Source organism: Rhinatrema bivittatum, chromosome 9 (genome assembly GCF_901001135.1).
Source record: "Rhinatrema bivittatum chromosome 9, aRhiBiv1.1, whole genome shotgun sequence".
NCBI classification, from domain to species: Eukaryota; Metazoa; Chordata; class Amphibia; order Gymnophiona; family Rhinatrematidae; genus Rhinatrema; species Rhinatrema bivittatum.
Genome location: NC_042623.1, coordinates 100,884,932 through 100,903,682, shown reverse-complemented (window position 1 = coordinate 100,903,682; position 18,751 = coordinate 100,884,932). Strand labels below are relative to the sequence as shown.

The 18,751-nt window shown below is 43.4% G+C and overlaps 1 protein-coding gene across 4 annotated transcripts in view; it reads right to left on the bottom strand.

Moving 5' to 3' along the window:
* Positions 1–1,949: 1,949 nt before the first annotated feature.
* Positions 1,950–18,751, bottom strand: part of IMMP2L (inner mitochondrial membrane peptidase subunit 2) — a 1,785,698-nt gene continuing 1,768,896 nt past the window's right edge. For 3 of the 4 annotated variants that reach the window (XM_029616961.1, XM_029616962.1, XM_029616963.1), the window contains exons 6-7: positions 18,302–18,346; positions 1,950–5,764 (exon numbers count right to left, since the gene is read on the bottom strand). In XM_029616961.1, coding sequence (XP_029472821.1) covers positions 5,645–5,764; positions 18,302–18,346 — 165 coding nt within the window. In that variant the 3' untranslated portion in view covers positions 1,950–5,644. The remainder of the gene's footprint in view (positions 5,765–18,301; positions 18,347–18,751) is intronic. The other variant, XM_029616964.1, reaches the window with a different exon arrangement.

Here is an 18,751-nt window from a genome sequence, read left to right as displayed (position 1 = left end):
GAGTTCGTTTGTCATATTCCAGGCTTCTGTTTGAAAGTCCTTTTGTTTGCACGGAAGTTGTAAGTGTTGTATGTAAGAAGAGTTGGTGGAGGTTGATAAGTGGTTGTATATAATGAGAGGGAGGAGTGTCAGCGTTGAGAAAGGTAGGGGAGAGGAGTCAGGTAGAGGGAGATGGAGGGCGCGCTGAATGGGCTGTGCGAAGGGGCGCGCAAAGGGGCCTGCTCCTTTGGACTTGCGCCTTCGGCATGCTCCTTCAGCGCGCGGCACCTGTGGTGAGTGTGGATTTAAAAAACACTCACCCGGCTCCTCCTCCGACGTCAGGGGGGCTGTCCAATCTTCGGCTCAGTCTGTCTGGCAAAAATAAATATGGTGAATAACAGATCTTCACTTTTTTGAAGGAGTTAATAAACATGTAGATAAAGGTGAACCGGTAGATGTAGTGTATTTGGATTTTTAGAAGGCATTTGCGAAAGTTCCTCATGAGAGGCTTCTAGGAAAAGTAAAAAGTTATGGGATAGGTGGCAATGTCCTTTCATGGATTACAAACTGGCTAAAAGACAGGAAACAGAGTAGGATTAAATTGACAGTTTTCTCAGTGGAAGGGAGTGGGCAGTGGAGTGCTGCAGGGATCTGTATTGGGACTCATACTTTTCAATATATTTATAAATAATCTGGAAAGAAATATGACGAGTGAGGTAGTCAAATTTGCAGATGATACAAAATTATTCAGAGTAGTTAAATCACAAGAAGATTGTGATAAATTGCAGGAAGACCTCGTGAGACTGGAAAATTGGGCATCGAAATGGCAAATTTAATGTGGATAAGTGCAAGGTGATGCATATAGGGAAAATTAACCCATGCTATAGTTACAAAATGTTAGGTTCCATATTAGGAGCTACCACCCAAGAAAGATATCTAGGTATCATAGTGGATAATACATTGAAATCATCAGTTCAGTGTGCTGCAGCATTCAAAAAAGCAAACAGAATGTTGGGAATTATTAGAAAGGAAATGATGAATAAAAAGGAAAATGTCATAATGCCTCTGTTTCATTCAATGGTGAGACCACATCTTGAATACTGTGTATAATTCTGGTCGCTGCATCTCAAAAAAGATATAGTTGCAATGGAGAAGGTACAGAGAAGGGCGACCAAAATGATAAAGGGGATGGAACAGCTCCCCTATCAGGAAAGACTAAAGAAGTTAGGACTTTTCAGCTTGTAGAAGAGTCGGCTGAGGGGGGATATGTTAGAGGTGTTCAAAATCATGAGAGGTCTAGAACGGGTAGATGTGAATCGGTTATTTACGCTTTTGGATACTAGAAGGACGTGGTCACTCCATGAAGTTACCATGTGGCACATTTAAAACTAATCAGAGAAAGTTCTTTTTTACTCAATGCACAATTAAAGTCTGGAATTTGTTGCCAAGGGATGTGGTTAGTGTAGCTGGGATTAAAAAAGGATTGGATAAGTTCTTGGAGGAGAACTATTAATTAAGTTGACTTAGAAAATAGACACTGCTATTACTAGCAACAGTAACATGGGATAGACAGTTTTTGGGAACTTGCCAGGTTTTTATGGCCAGGATTGGCCATTGTTGGAGAAAGGATGCTGGGCTTGATGAACCCTTGGTCTGACCCAGCATGGCACGTTCTTATGTTCTTATGTGTATAATTTCTGTTTTTAAATACAATTTAATTTCTTTGAAGTTTATATGGTAAATATCACAAATTCTACCTGGAATACTAAGTTATTCCCCCCAAACAATGTATTTTTATTTTCTGTAAGGTGAAGGTTAATGAAAAGAAATAAATAATTACATGTCAAAAAGTAACATTTAGAATTGTGATAGTCTAGGAACATACCATGAAATTCACTTTATTATTCATATTTTCATTCAACCATTTGTGCTAAGGAAAACAGAAATTCAAATAACTGACAGAAATAATGTATTGACTATGACAAACCTTTTAATTATTAAAATGTTTTTAAATATTAACAAAACGCTGATTTTAAAACATACATTGTGACAGTATGTGCATATCATTATGAATTATGAAACCAGTATTAGCACCAACAATTTATTTACTCTTTTATTCTATAATATAGGTGTTTCACTTTGTGGTTTTCTGTACCTTAAATACAATGGCTGTTACCTGGTATGATCACAACATTCCAAACACTCCCATTTAGTCCATAGATTTTTTATACGACATATCATACGTGAATTGCTTATCATATATGGAAAATAAAAGAGAAGGGGAAATTAAATAATGGTAGTACCAGTATAATGTAGTAATAGAAATGTTTTTGCCTGAATTTACTTTATGTGATATATTGTTGCTTATTTCTAGACCTGTCAAATTGCCAATATGTTTTTAAGTTAACCCCTTCTTATGTATTAACCATATCATATACTTACAGAGAATTAGAATGATTCCTCAAAGGTTTTACTCAAAATAACTAACATACAAATATTCTTTCTTCAGAGGTTTAAGACATCATTCTAGCTATTTAAGGCCTGTCTATTACTATTCCACTTTGAATAAATCTTACAAAGCCTATAAAATCTGTCTTTTAAGAGTACAATTTATATGTTGTCAGAATATTCTATGTATCCTTCATCCATTGCTTTTGTCTTTTGATGACAGAATAAACAACTATCTAGTTGACTTTTTAGTGCTTTTTTCTTACAAAAAAAATGGTTATGTACTCACTTTGTTTGTCTGTCTGCCTAGGTACACCAAATTATTATTTACTAAATCATCCAACCTACAGTAACCAAATTTTCAGAATAGGTTTACCTATATGAAAACCAGAATCCGAACCAAGGTTTTCCCATAAAACTTATACATCTAGCCCAAAATTGAAAAATATGAAAAATAAAATGCTAATTTGAATGGCTTGCAATTGTTTTCTTTATTATCTAATATCATATTGGCCCAATTATAACATGACTTGAAACTTAATATCTTATAATTTGGCTGGTTCAATGCTATCTAGTCACTGCTGCCAGATGTCACCAGGATCCATTAGCAGGGCAAAATTCAATGGCAATCTTTGGCTTAGCCTGATGGACTCCACTAGATCGCCTTAGCAGCAGTCTTCAGCAGAAGGCACTTTGCCACAATTATTAAACAAAGTATGTATCTTGCTTCAAAATACTGACAGATTTAGACTATCTTATTTAAGAAAGTTAAGTCAAAGTCACTGATCCAATGACTACTATTTCAATGGTAATCCATTAAATTGTAAAACACAATAACTAAAACAAATTATTTTCTCCATTTTGGTGACAATTTTAACTACTTTTTCAGTCCACACACAAATTAGTTCTTTTTTTCAAATAATGGTCTATGAGTAACCCAGAATCAGAAGACTAAAAAAATAGCTAGGCTGGAATGCTACTTCTACCTGTTGTCCTTCAAGAGAACATTTGTTTTCTGCTGTGTTCCAAACTTTTTTAAAGACTATTGTGGACTATTGTGGACCTACAGAGGATTCCAGCTAAGCTAATCAAGAATAAAAAGGGTGCCTAAATGTGCAGCACCTTTAAACAAGCAATGAATCAAGAAGAGAATAACTTTAATAAAAAAGAATGCTCTTCTTTTGAGAATTCATAGCAGTATAATTCAATTGGGTACATTTCACCTAATTGACCTTTTTAGTTCAGCTGAAATACTTCTTTAATAATTTATCTATTTTTATCAATTTATCTGAACTCTTGAATCCACAAAACTATATGTTGTCATGGGAAACCTATATACAAATATCTGAAAGATACATTGGCATAATCAGCAACCATGTCTTTATTAAAAGAGTACCTTAAGCAAAGAATGTATGGCACAGATAAGTTGTAATATTACCTCATTTCCTGAAAATTGTTAAGTTATTCCAAGTAATTCCAAGGAAGTACTGGACGTCAGCTGGTGTTGGCAGCATATCAAAGACCTTATCATACATCCATTTTGTTAAGTGACATTTTGGGGTTATTTTTCACAGCCATTTATACTCATAACACAGTTTTATGTGCATGAATGGCTGTTAGAAAATCAGACATGCTTTATGCATGTAAAATTGCATTACCTTGATTTTGAGTACTTTACACCTACTGGGAAGAGGTGTTCTGGGGGGGGGAAGGGGGGAGTGGCGGGGACATAGTTGGGGCAAAGTTAAGACTGATATGTATATATTTTGATTTTAAAACGTATGCACATAAATTAACCTGCACAAATTATGCCCTCCAAAAAGGATGTATAATTTTGTGTGACTTATTCTGTGCATGTACCGTGTCAATTACCTTGGCATTTCCAAAGCAAACGTATGCTCATAAGTTTGCTTTGAAAATGCTGGATAAAGTCTGCATGTTCAAGTTACATGCAGACTTTATCCCTACCCACAGAGTTATAAAATTGCCCTTCCCTAAAGGCTTGACACCTAGTTCTTTAGAAAAAGTGGGTCAAAGAAACAGTTACGGAGTCCATATTCAGCTGCTATGCAGCTCAGCAAGTTAGTCGGCGGCCAACAAAACACCGAGTATGCACAAACGTTGCTTGGCATTTTGTTGGCCGCCATGACATAATTGTAGGTGGTAGGTTGGCGTTTGGATCGTGCCAATTCTTTGTAAGGTATATATGTGGCATTCATATGTGTATTTGGTTATATATTTATAAGTTGGATATGTCGGCTAAGTATAAGTTGGATATAATTGGTGTTTTTTGGGGGTTTTTTTTGCAAGCTGCTGATATACGCATGACTGTAGGAAAATATAAAAATAACGGTTTGGTACACAGTTCTCTGACATTAAATTAAGCCATGTTTGATAATGTATATAAAATTGGCATACTTTATTGTTAGATCAAGGAGACCTTTTAACATTTTTCTTTTGTTGTTTTCAGATGGAAATTTGGTCAACCACTCTTGGGAATTAATAAAATCTTGTATTATGTCATAAACTGCAACTGTGTTATACATTGTTCTGTATTTGTGCAACTGGAGATGATTTTATATTGTTGTGTGCCCTGAAGAAGCCATTTTTTTGCCAAAACTAGAACCCTTAGTTGGGAATGTGGGAATGGTTTTAATATTGTATGTGTTATGTATATGTTTGTATGTGTAAACAAGATTTATATAATAAAGTGTAATTTAACAAAGGCACATTTTTTGATTTATTGTATCATTCCCTAAGTCATTATATAGATGACAAAGCAAGATAAAGTTTTTTAAAAAAGAAGAGTTTACAAAATGCTGCTTCATGTTTAATTTTCACACTGAATGGCACTATAGTAAGCTGATTGGTTTCAATATAGCATTAAATTTCTAAGTATATGTGAATGCTAAAACAAGTGCAATGGAAAAGATTAATCCATTTTATACAAGTAATCACTGCTGATGCACGAGAGGATATGACATTTCAACAATGACAAATTGTTCAGATATTTTGCTGCTACTGAAAAAATAAATTTACTATTCTCTACAAATACTGCATAAATCACTTCTAAACAAAACCATAAACAGTTGAGTATCAAGTTTAATGAAATTCCATATACTGAAAGAAAGTGGCAGTAGGATTTGAATTGGCCTGTGGAATCTTCATTTCTCATTTATCACAGTTTTGATGTTTTGGATTTTCATGTCCTTTTAAGTCACTCCTCCTCACCCTGTACAGGATTGCGCTTTGAAGGAAGAATAGACTTCAGCTTCTGCCAGCGACTTGGAGGCCAAAGGATGTGAGTGGCCTGGCCATGTAAAAGTCCAAGAGAAATCTGCATCAGACACAAAAAGATAAGTAACAATTATAAAAACCTTGATGAAAAAGCTGAGCAGAAATATATATTGTATGTATGTAGAAATATATAATAACTAGGCATACTGTGCTAGAGTATGGCATATTATTGGATACTGAATGGCAAACTCTATCCTGATAGTTTATTCTAATTTAGGTTCTCCCGTATAGAGGGCAATTTTCAGAAATCTTGCATAGGTGAGAAATCCATAGGTACTCTGTACCTGCGCAGCTTGTAGTTCTTTTTCAAGTGGAAACTATATAGTTAATTTTGCTTTGATAAATGCATATAGGAATAAAAAACCTGCAGACTTTGCATCTACTTTTTCTATGGGCAAAATATTGCTGGAAAACAGTACACATGAATTAGATTTTCAAATATACCCATGTTTCTTTCCCCTGCCTACCCACTTTACCAACTCTGAGAATGCTTCCTCTCAATCTGGCTAAACGTGCATGTGTTGTAGAAGCCTAGGAGGGAACTGAGGAAGGCAGCGCGGCTCGGCGTGCGCAAGGTGCACCCCCTTGCACGCATCGACTCTGAATTTTATAACATGTGCACGTCTGTGCGCGCATGTTATAAAATCGGGTGTACATGTGTGCGCGCCGGGTAGCACATGCACAGGTACGCCCGCATGCAACCTTTTAAAATCTACCCGAATATGCGCAAATATTCCAGAAACATTTCTGCATATATATTAGCTGATGCAATTGTGTACGAGCTGATTTGGTGGGATTAGTTTTAAAGTGCAATTATGCATGTAAGTCACCTTTTAAAATTTGTGTAACCTACGAGCATATTTGCCAGATAGCTTATGTGTGTTACTACAAAATTACCTCCAGAATATCTTGGGAGAATTAGTGCTGATATACCCATGGGGCAGGGGCACGCATGTTATAAAATCGGGGGTCGGCGCGCACAAGGGGGGGCACAATTGTGCACCTTGCGCACGCCAAGCCCGCACCAGGCCGCGCTGCCTTCCCCTGTTCCCTCCCAGGCTGCTCTGAAATCGGAGCAGCCTCGGAAGGAACTTCCCTACCTCCTACCCCACCTTCCCCTACCTCCCCCGCTCTTTCCCCCTACCTTTTTCTTTGGTTTTCTTTTATTTCAAAACTTACTTCAGCCCTGGGGCTGAAGTAAGTTGTGCACGCCGGCCAACTGCTGGCACCCGATCCCCGGCACAGCGGCAAATGGCCGCTGTGCCGGGAACCTCTGACCCTGCCCCACCCCCTGGACTGCCCAGTCCCCTCCCCACCCCTTTTTGCAAGTCCCGGGACTTACACGCGTCCCGGGGCTATAGGCCCGGCAAGTGTCACCTTTTGAAAATCTGGCCCATAATGTTTAGACTTCATAAACAAAAATGGGGAAAACCAGGAACAAAATACTTGAATTAGCCAATATCCAAATTCCTACAAGTTGACTTTTTGGGCTGAATTTTAAAACCATTTATGCATATAAAAACTGGTTGTGGGTATAAATGGCTGTACTAAAATACCCCTTTGTTTAGTTTACATTAATTACACATTTCACCCATTTCATGCGTACTTTTACATGAACTGTCAAGAGGTGTTCCAGATGTGGTGACACTTTGATTGGCCACTAGATGGCCCTAGATCCCTGCCATAGGTTTTCCAGCTTAGAGAGAGGGGCACCATTCTAATGCAGCACTTCCCCATGAGATTTTTTGTGATTGGTAGTCTCTTAGCCCAGTTGTGGGGGCGGGGGCTAGGAGTAGGAGTAGTGTGGTCAGTTTGAGTTAACGTTTGAGGAAAGAGGAGCTATTATTTGATTGCTCTGTTGAGTTTGGGCCTAACGCCCTGCCTTGGAGTTTTGTTAAACAGGAGATTTCCTGCAGTGCACTCCCTGCCTGTGAGAATGTGCTTCCCTTTGGAAGAGAGACTTTATTAAGATTTTTGGCTGTTTTAATGATTCTGACTGGTCTGAAGCCTTGTACCCTTTGGTGAAGGACAGAGTCCTGGATCTAGAGGTCAAGGAGCTGTAGATCTGCGAGCCATCCTTCTAGTCCAGAGAAGGAACAACATCAGTGAAGGCATCACCCCCAGAGTAAGAGTTTTTGGATTTATGTGTTTCTTCTACTTTTTAGTTGTGAAGAGGTTTCGATCCATCCCTCATCATAGGAAAGCTGGGATGTTATAGCTGGCTTCCTGCTCCCATCAGACTTTTATTTCAGAGAAGTCATATCAATCAGAAGTTTGGGCAGAAGGAGCAAGATCTGAGGACCTTCAACAAGATCTCCACCCCAAGGGACCAGGGCACAGGCTGGGTACAAAAGACTGAACATTTAAAATCAGGTAAGATTTTTCCAGGATTTAGGGGATTTCCACCAGTAGGATTTCCCTTGCCACTAAGGCAATTTATGCACTCAATAGAGGAGTGATAAGCTGCTTTCCAAGAATCTGAAAGAAAGGACATATACCCAGAGAAAAAGAAACATCTGTAAGAAAGACCACCATAATCTCACCTTTATGGATTGATTATTAGACATTGATTTTGTTTTTGAGAATCAGTAAATTTAACTTGAACACCCACATCTATGTCCAGCTTGTCTGTTCCTACAGCACTGTATCACAAAAGTCACCAGCGATATACACATACTAGGAAGAATTCACTTCACTGGGCCAAGAAGGTTTGCTTTCACCCCAGAGAAAGAACCCACACCTTGGGGACAAAAATGAGGGAAAAAATTGGTATTTAAGACAGCCCCAGAAATATTTTTTATTTTGTGTGCCCTTGGAAAAAGTAAAATCCATGAGAAAAGGGATTGTAATAGGGACGGAGTTTGAACTTATGCACACACTTTTTTATTTTAAAAAGTATGCATCTAAGTTACACTTTCAATAAAGCAGGTGTAACTTTTTGCGGCTAGGTTAGGACATAAATTAAGGCACTTCCATACAAATATTTAAAGCAAACATATGCACATAAGTATGCTTAGAAACGTTGGGGTAAAGTTTGGGTATAAAAGGTGCACGCAGACTTTAGCCAACCATGCACAGATATAAAATGACCTTGTTTACAATTATAATTAAACATATAAATACATATTTATTTAAAAAATGTATATATCACTTATCAAAAATTTCTAAGTGGTTTACAAAAGCACAATCGTAAAAACATAAGATCAATAGATAAATACATCGCACTTTCCAAGAATATCAGAACATAATTAAAAATGATAAAACAAATGAGCAATAACTTTACAAGCTGTCAAATATCTAGTACACTACTCACTTAGATTACTTCTTGTCATTGGATTACTTCCTATCAAATACATAATTCCATGTGCATAACAATTTACATATAGTAAAACATAATAAAAGAATAAAACAAAAGTGTCTGCTGTGCAGTCTCACCATGCCCTAATTTTGTCAACTACAACACTTCCCTACCAGCTGAGGACTCCAATGAGTTCTGTTCTGAGCTATTGAAGCCATCTCCTCACTGGCCACCTGACCCAGCCTGTGGTACAGCCTTTTGTCTACCAGGGGTCCTGAGTGAGCCTCACCACCATCTTTGCTAAGTTCCTCCTTGCTGTTCATATCACACCCAAGCTCCAGCCCCACTTAACTCTGCCTTGCCAGAACCACCATGCCTCTTCATGGAGTCACCCTTGGCTCTCTGAATTGGCCTTAAGGCCTCCAGGCCTTCTGCTCTCTTACTCCTTGTCCTGAGCCTATGTAGGCCTTACCTTGTCTTGTGGTCTCCAGGCTTGCTCTACTCTTATATCCTGCCTTATGACCTAAATAGGCCTCTCTGTACCTAGGGGTCTTCAGCCTTGCTGCCTTTGGGCTTCTATGTTTTGTTCTGTGCTGTTTTGCCTAGTCCATTTTATCCAGTCTGGTCTCTGTTTGGTCTTGCTGTGTCCAGCCCATTCCTGTTCCTGATATTCACTCCCTGTCTTGTCGGTACCTTGTCTTCCCTCAGCCAGTATCTAGTTCCAGTTCCAGTCCAGTACCCTGCCTTGCTTGTCTCTCCCAGTCCATACTCAGTACCTTGCCTTGTCTCTGTCTATATACAGTCCCAGTCTGTTTTGTGTCTTTGCTCAGAATCCTGTCTGGCCTGTTCCAGTATCTGGTCATCAGCTTCCTGCCTAAGACCTCTGCTTCCAGCCTGTCTCTGTCCACAGTGCCAGCCTTGCCTCGACCAGCCTGGCCAAGCCTTGCCTCATCCAGTCTGTCTAAGTTTTGCCTTCTCCAGCCTTGATCCGGCTTGCTCTCTCTTGCTCCAGTTTATCCAACCTTGTTCCATTCTGCCTGAACTTACCATGTAATGCCACAGCAAAGACCTACTGGCCCCCAGAACCCAATGGCTCAACCTGCGGGAAGGGGGCTGGCTAGGAGGAAGATCAGCTCTTGTTCAGCCCAGTGTCCTGCCTTGCAGTCCTAGATACCTCCTGGGGTGGGGTACAAAGATCCCAGTAACCGTGATGACAAGAACTTTAATAATCTTAAAAAGCTATCACACACCTAATACACTTAAGATACCAATAACATAGACTGAGGATTACCAATAATCAGTTCAATTATGTGCTTCCCAAGTAATGTGACTGATTAAAGAGAAAGGCTTTTACCATTTTTCTAAATTTCAGTAAAGATATTCCAAAATAGGGGGCCCTGCACAAAGAAGAGGTGCTCACGTGACTCAGTCAATCTACAATGCTTAAAAGAATGAATGCTGTGATGCTGATAAGAACATAAGAAACTGCCATGCTGGGTCAGACGAAGGGTCCATCAAGCCCTGCATCCTGTTTCCAACAGAGGCCAAACCAGGCCACAAGAACCTGGCAAGTATCCAAACACAAGAAGATACCTTGCTACTGATGCAATTAATAGCAGTGGCTGTTCCCTAAGTAAACTTGATTAATAGCAGTTAATGGACTTCTCCTTCAAGAACTTATCCAAACCTTTATTGAACCCAGCTACACTAACTGCACTAATCACATCCTCTGGCAATAAATTCCAGAGCTTAATTGTGCATTGAGTGAAAAAGAATTTTCTCCGATTAGTCTTAAATGTGCTACTTGCTAACTTCATGGAATGCCCCCTAGTCCTATTATCTGAAAGTGTAAATAACCGATTCACATCTACTCGTTAAAGACCTCTCATGACCTTAAAGACCTCTATCATATCCCCCCCTCAGCTGTCTCTTCTTCAAGCTGAACAGCCCTAACCTGTTCAGCTTTTCCTCATAGGGGAACTGTTCCATCCCCTTTATCATTTTGGTTGTCCTCTGTACCTTCTCCATTGCATCTATATCTTTTTTGAGATGCGGTGACCAGAATTGTACATAGTATTCAAGGTGTGGTCTCTGATCATAGGCTCCGAGTTGGTTGGTACAACTTTAAGGCATAATTAAACGTGGAAAAGGTGTAAAATTTATGTCAAAGTTTCTAGAACTTTTACTAGGCACATTGAGCATGCCCATCATGTCCTATAGCATGCATCCTTGTGGGGTCCCTCTTTAGTCTCGTAACATAGAATTACGATTAAAGTAAAAAATAGGAGAAACCCAACTCTGCGGGATGATGGGCAGGTTTTGTAAGGACTAACATCCTCCTGTCCTCAGAGAACACCTGTTACAGGTAAGCAACTCTACTTTCTTCGAGAACAAGCAGGATGATAGTCAACATATATGGGTGAATACCTAGCTACAAGATGCTTCCCAACACAAAAGAGGACAAAACATACCTAATCAGGTGCCAATGGGCACAGCACCACAGGTGCTGTTGGTAAGAGAGGGGTAGACAACCTGAACCCAAACAATGGGCCATAGATTGGGAGAGTTGGGTCCTATACCTCAAACAAGTTCCAAAGGATAGACTAGCTGAACCTATTGTCATGTCAACCATCCCTATCCAGACAGTAATGTGATGTGAATGTGTGGAAAGAACTCTATGTCTCAGCCTTTCGGATCTTCTCCATGGAAACTACTCTCAAGTGGGCCACCGACGCTGCCATGAATTTCACAGAAAGAGCCTTGACATGGCCCCCAAGATGCAGTCCCACCTAGGCATAACACAAAGAGATGCAATCTGTTAGCCTGTTGGATATTGTCTGTTTGGTAATGGCAACGTCCAACCTATGCTTATCAAAATAAACAAAAAAATTGAGTAGACTGTCTACGGGCTTCTGTCCGCTCCAATAGAAAGCTAAAGCTCTCTTGTAGTCCAAACTGTGCAGTACTCGTTTGCCTTGGTGTGAATGGGACCTGGGAAAGAATATTTGCATGACAATGGACTCATGAAGATGGAAATCGTCACCACATTAGGCAGGAACTTAGTGTGTGTACACAAGACCACCCTGTCGTGATAACATTTTGTATAAGGTGGATAAGTCACTAAGGCCTGGAGCTCACTGATCCTGCATGCTGAAGTGACTGCCACCAAAAATATGACCTTCCAGGTCAGGTACTTCAGATCACAGGTGCACAGTGGCTCAAAAGGAACTTACATCAGCTGAGCTAACTCCACGTTTAGGTCCCAAGACACAGCGGAAGGCCTTAGGAGAGGCTTCAACTGAAGCAGGCCTCACATGAAACGTACATCTATAGGCTGTACAGAGATGGGCATACTATCTACACCATGGTGGTATGCACCAATTGCACTCACATAAACTCTAACAGAGTTGGTTTTCAATCCAGCTTCCAATAGGTGTAGAAGGTAATCAAGCAGTGTTGTGTGGGGCAGGAGAACATATCTAGGGCCTTTTGCTCATACCACATGGAAAACCTCCTCTTCTTCAATCTGTAGGACTGTCTAGTGGTAGGCTTTTAGAAGCCACCAGGACCTGAAACACATCTTCTGAATGATCAAGCGGCTGCAGAATCAACCTCTCAACATCCAGATTGTGAGTGACAGGGCCTGGAGGTTGGGATGCTGCAGCCTGCCCTAATCTTGCATGATGAAATCCAGGGAAGTCCCCAAACTGATCGTTTTCTGGAAGGACAACTCCCGCAGGAGTAGAAATCAGACCTTTCTCGACCAATGAAGGGCTAAGAGGATCATAGTCCTTCTGTCCTTGCGAAGAGAGATTCTTCGTCATAAGGGAATCAGAGGATATGCGTACAGAAGACCCTTGCCCAATGTCGAGCAAGGGCATCTGAGGCTGGTTTGCCATTTGACCTGTACAGGGAGTAGAACCGAGGCACCTTCCTGTTACAGGGGGATGTGAACAGATCTATATCTGGGCTCCCCCAGAGGTGGAATACCAAATTATTTACCCCCTGGTCCAGGGGCCAATCATGGGGTCTGAAGGCTTGACCCAGCCGGTCCACTACCATGTTCTCTGCCCCAGCAAGGTATATGGCCCTGAGCACCATCCCGTGGGACAGGGCCCTCGACCAGATCTGGACTGCTTCCTGACACAGGAGGTACGATTCCTTGCCTCCCTGCTTGTTGATATACCACATGACTACCTGGTTGTCATTCTAGATCAGTGCAACTTTGTTGGACAGTTGATCCCTGAAAGCCCATAGTGCATACCTGATTGCTCGAAGCTCCTGGAAGTTGATTTGACAAGAACGTTCCTGAGCTGACCAAAGACCTTGGGTACCAAGCCCATCTACATGAGCTCCCCACCCCATGATTGATGTATTCATGGTTAGAACAATTTGAGTGGGGAGACTCTGAAACAAGAGCCACTGTTCTAGATTGGAAAGTACCCGTCACCAGGACACTAAGTCCCAGAGAGACATGGTGACTAAGATGCAATCCTGGAGGCTCTGAGTGATTTGACGCCACTGTGATCTCAGGGTCTACTGGGATCTGCGCATATATAAACATGCCAAGGGAGTAACATGGTCAGTTGCGGCCATTTGGCCCAACACCCTCAACATGTGTGAGGCTGACACCTGCTGGCTCTATTGAATCTCTGCCATAATGGCCACCATGATGATGGCCCTCTGGCAGGGCAGAAAGATCTTGGCCTGAGATGTGTCTAGCAAGGCTCCTGTGAAGTCCAACTGAGGTGGCAGGCTGAGATGGGACTTAGGATAGTTGAGAATGAACTCAAACACCCAAATGGTCAAGTGTATGGACTTGATGGTCCCTGCCTGAGATGTGCACTTGATCAATCATCCAGATATGGGAAGATATGCTCTCCCAGTCTGCAGAGGTGCGCTGTCACCCTGACCAGGCATTTTGTGAAGACCCGTGGAATGGATATGAGCTCAAATGGCAACACTAGGTACTAGAGGTGCTGTGTTCCCACCATAAATTGGAGATACTTCTTGTAACCTGGGAAGATCTCGATATCAGTGTATGCATCCTTTAGGGCAAGGGAGCATAGCCAGTCCCCTTTTTGCAAAAGGGGGATCAAGGTATCCAGGGAAACCATCTTGAACTTTTCTCTTTTTTAGAAACTTGTTCAAGGTCCTTAGGTCTAGGATGGGAAGCAGTCCTCCTGATCTCTTTGGAATCAGGAAGTACATGGGGTAGAATCCCCACCCTCTTTGCCCTGGTGGTATGGGCTCAACCACTCTGGCCATTAAGAAGGAGGAAAGCTCCGCTTGTAATACCTCCTGATGTGCTAATGGCCCCAATGTGTGCACAGAGGGCAATTTGGCAGGACACCCAATAGATTAAATTGGTAACCTTGGCTGACAATGGACAGAAACCACTGGTCCGAGGTTTCACAGGGCCATTGGTTCACAAAGACCTGCAGCCTGGCTCCTACTGGAGGGTCTATCGTCCCAGGTATGGGCAACTGGGTTACGCTCCCTATGGCCCAGTCAAAACCCCATCCCCGGAGTTGACTGAGGAGCTGTCTGGGTTTTGGGGGATCTCTGCTGCCTGAGACAGCTGTGAGGGCCCTGATAGTGTTGATGGGAACAAGGAGGCGGAGGATAGTACTTCCTTTGGTGAAATAAATACTTCCTTGACCCCAGTCTCGATGGGCTCCTGGATAAGGAGTGTGGGTCCGGAGTTGGAGAGTCTCATGGTGTTGGAGTCATTTGTGCTACTTTTGCTGAGGATGCATATAGAGGATAGGCTGTGTGGATTCAGAGTTTTCATCTAGACACAAACTAGTTTGAAGGCCACAGGCCAACCTCTGAGTGAACTCCTGTTTACTGCCTTGCACTATGTAGTTTTTATGAATAGGCAAGAGTTTATTTAGTTTTTTCACTAAGTCTATGATGAGAAAATTGGCAATTAACTTATACAAAAGCCTGAGAGAGAAAGTGAAGGCCACACAGCTGTGTCTGAAATCTGATAGGAAGGAACACCACTGCTTTCACAATTTGTAGCGTATAAGGAGAGACAGGGAGAAAAAGAGGGGAGAGAGAGCCCTGGATGTGATGGTATGGCTTATCCTTTGGAAATGTAAGCTTTTTATATCTATATAGCAATTATTATTATTTACCATTATTTCTTCTATATAATCTGATTTTATTTGTTCTATCTTCCTTTATCTCAGATAAACTTACTTTTTTACCTGGAACTGTGAAGTATTGAATCCAAGTTTGTGTGTAGCCCCCAGGTATAATCCTAGTCATTGTGCATGTTTATGTAAGATTAGCCTTCCAGGTCAGAACCCCTGGGCAGGATATCAGTGTGCATGGTCTGAACCATGGTCCAGAAGTTGGGCTAGAGCATCCTTCACCCTATCTCTGAAGAGATTCTCTCCAGTACACAGCACATCAGCGAATCAATCCTGTACCTCTGGTCAGAGATCTGAGGTTAGCAGCAATGCCATTCTGAGGGCACCGATTCCTGCTGTAGAGACTCTAGATGCCATTTCAAAAACATTATATGTTGCATGGACCTCGTGTTTTCCGCGCTCCAGACCCTTGTGCACCAGCAACATGGGGTGTTCTGCTGCTATTGTGGCAGCTGATCAGCTACCTCCTGCACCTGCTTTCAGATGTCTGCGAGTACTGGCTCATGTAAAGCTGGTAGGCAGCAATGTGAGCAATGAGCATGGCACCTTGGAACACCTTCCTCCCAAGAGCATCCATCGCTCTGTGGCCCTTCCATGGGGGAACCGAGGAATGGGCTGAGAGCACTTGGCCCTCTTGAGAGCAGATTCAACCACCAGCTGGTGAGTCAATTGATGCTTATCAAATCCAGCAGCCTTCTGGGCGAGGTAGACCCCATCCACCTTCTTGTGAACGGGAGGCACTGTGAAGGGGTTTTCCCATATCCTCAGCAGCAACTCATTAAGCATCTCGTATTCTGGGACTGCCACAATCTCCTTAGGAGGCTCCATGAATTGGAGGATCTCAAGCATTTTGTGCCTGGCACCCTCCTCTGTCAAAAGTTGAAATAGGATGGCCTCCACCATCACTCTCATAAACCCTGCAAAGGTTAATTCCTCAGGCGGGGACTTCCTTTGTCTATCTGGAGAAGAAAGGTCTGATGGGAGACCATCTGAGTCCTCAGTGTACCTAGTCAGATCATCCCCCCAGCGGTCATAGGGATCCTCATTCTCACTGTATGCTACAAGGGATGGGGCCCTAGGTGTTACGAATGGGCTCCGGTCAGGAGTCGTGAACACCACCCAGAAGGGTGGCTCCAGGTGGAGAGAGACAGGAATGGCTAGAAACAGTGTCTGGGTCCAGGCTGGGTCAGGGCAGGCGGCAAGTAGCAGTGTCTGGGTCCAGGCTGGGTCAGGGCAGGCGGCAAGTAGCAGTGTCTGGGTCCAGGCTGGGTCAGGGCAGGCGGCAAGTAGCAGTGTCTGGGTCCAGGCTGGGTCAGGGCAGGCGGCAATTAGCAGTGTCTGGGTCCAGGCTGGGTCAGGGCAGGCGGCAATTAGCAGTGCCTGGGTCCAGGCTGGGTCGGGGCAGGCGGCAGATAGCAGTGTCTGGGTTCAGGCTGGGTCAGGGCAAGGCAGGTCAGAAGGCCCGTAGGCCACACACACACAGAAGGCCCGTAGGCCACACACCGTAAGCAGGGCAAGGCAGGTCAGAAGGCCCGTAGGCCACACACACACAGAAGGCCCGTAGGCCACACACCGTAAGCAGGGCAAGGCAGGTCAGAAGGCCCGTAGGCCACACACACACAGAAGGCCCATAGGCCACACACAGTACAAGGTAGCAGGCCCATAGGTACACCCAGAGCAAGGCAAGGTAGAAGGCCCGAAGGCAGCGCAAGGCAAGGCAAAGCAAGGAATGAATAAGGCCCGAAGGCCGCGCAAGGCAAGGCAAGGAATGAATAAGGCCCGAAGGCCGCGCAAGGCAAGGCAAGGAATAAGGCCCGAAGGCCGCGCAAGGCAAGGTCCTGAGACCAAACACACAGCAAGCAGGGAAGGAAGGCTAGAGCAGGGAGCCCAGGCGAGCTCGATGCCAAAGCACCGAGGGAACTGTCAGGCAGGGTTATAAGGGACAGCCCAGAACATAGAGTGGACAGGGGAGATGGACTGGGCCTGTGAGGAGAGCCAGCACTAGAGGGACCCCTGGTGGTGAGGCGGTTGCACTGCAGCCATAGCCGTAACACTAGGTGCTTGGCCATCGTCCAGAGATGCAGGCACCGACAGAACCGGACAGGGGGGCTACATGCCTCGGCATCTCTGCTGGCCTTGGTAGAGCTTCCTCCTTGAAGGAACTGACAACAACCACTGTATCAGTAGAGGGAGGCCTTGGTGCTCTGCCGGGCATCAAAACTGTCCGGGGAAGCGGTGCCAGCTGGGTCGGCAAGGCACCATTGAGCATGTTAAGCTTCTTCAGAAGTGGTACAAGGATAGGCAGGACCAGGTCCAGTGCCATCTGTGTCACAGGACTGAGGCCCTGCAGCGCCTGCTCCACCGCCAGTTGGACTTGGCGCTCCAGCTCCTCCTCAATCATTGCTGATGCCAACACCAACTAGGAGGAAGGAAGGGTGGTCAGATCTTCTTCAGATCTGTGAGGGGGATCAGTGAAGACCATCGCAGACCCCCAGCACAATAGAGATGGGCTCTCTTCACCTCACTGTCACTTTGGGGGCAATGCGGCAAAAGCTGGTGCATACTCATGCCTGGTACCATGCATCGATAGGGACCAGTGCCTATGTTTCTTAGGCTTCCCTTGAAACTCGGTCTGGCCTTTCCCCAGTGCCAAGTTCGAAGACTATGAACCCGGCATCCTCGTCTTGGAGGAGATCAACTATGGCTGGTCTTCAGTGCCCCTATCCACCAGCAGCATCAACGGAACCAATGATCCCACCAATGTTGATGGTGTGGTGTCCAAGGTCCCTTGATACCAATGCCACCAATGCCAATGGCTCGGACTTCCTCAACCTGAAATGCTAACCCATCTTGGTAAGTCAAAGCCGACATCCCTTCGGGGGAAAGCGGCAATCCCGGACATCATGAGATGCCCCCAGGCAAAAGATACATACTTCATGAGGATCAGTGATAGACATGGTGCTCGGGCACCAGGGACATCAGCAAAAACTGGACGAGGCCATGATAAGGCAAAACAAAATAGCCATAAAGTTGATAATAATAGCAGTGTGTGGTGATGGCCAGTGAGCACCATGGCACCACCACAATGAGGGGAATCGACCGCAAAAGAAAAACTTACCCGAAATCCCAGACTAGAGATATATGAGAAGGCACCAAGTGGGACCTGGCAACAGAATCGAAGGAAAAAACTGTTAAAACACAAAGAGCAAAAAACATTTTCTACAAGGCTATAAACATCCAAAGTGAGTTCAATCATACCGTGAGGTTTACAGCTTTGTGGAAAAAAAGAGACTGAAGGGGGACCCTGCATAGACGCGTGGTATATGGCATGATGGGCATGCTCAGTGTGCCTAATCAAAGTTCTAGAAACTTTGACATAAATTTTCCGCATTGGGGCTCCATCTGATGATGTCATCCATGTGTGAGGACTACCATCCTGCTTGTCCTCAGAGAGTGCATTAATGCGCATTAACACTGTTAGCAAACAGGCCCCGTATTAAGGCCTATTTATTAACACATGTTGGTGCATTATCTCAGTTTGATAAATAGGCCCTTAGATTTGATAGCA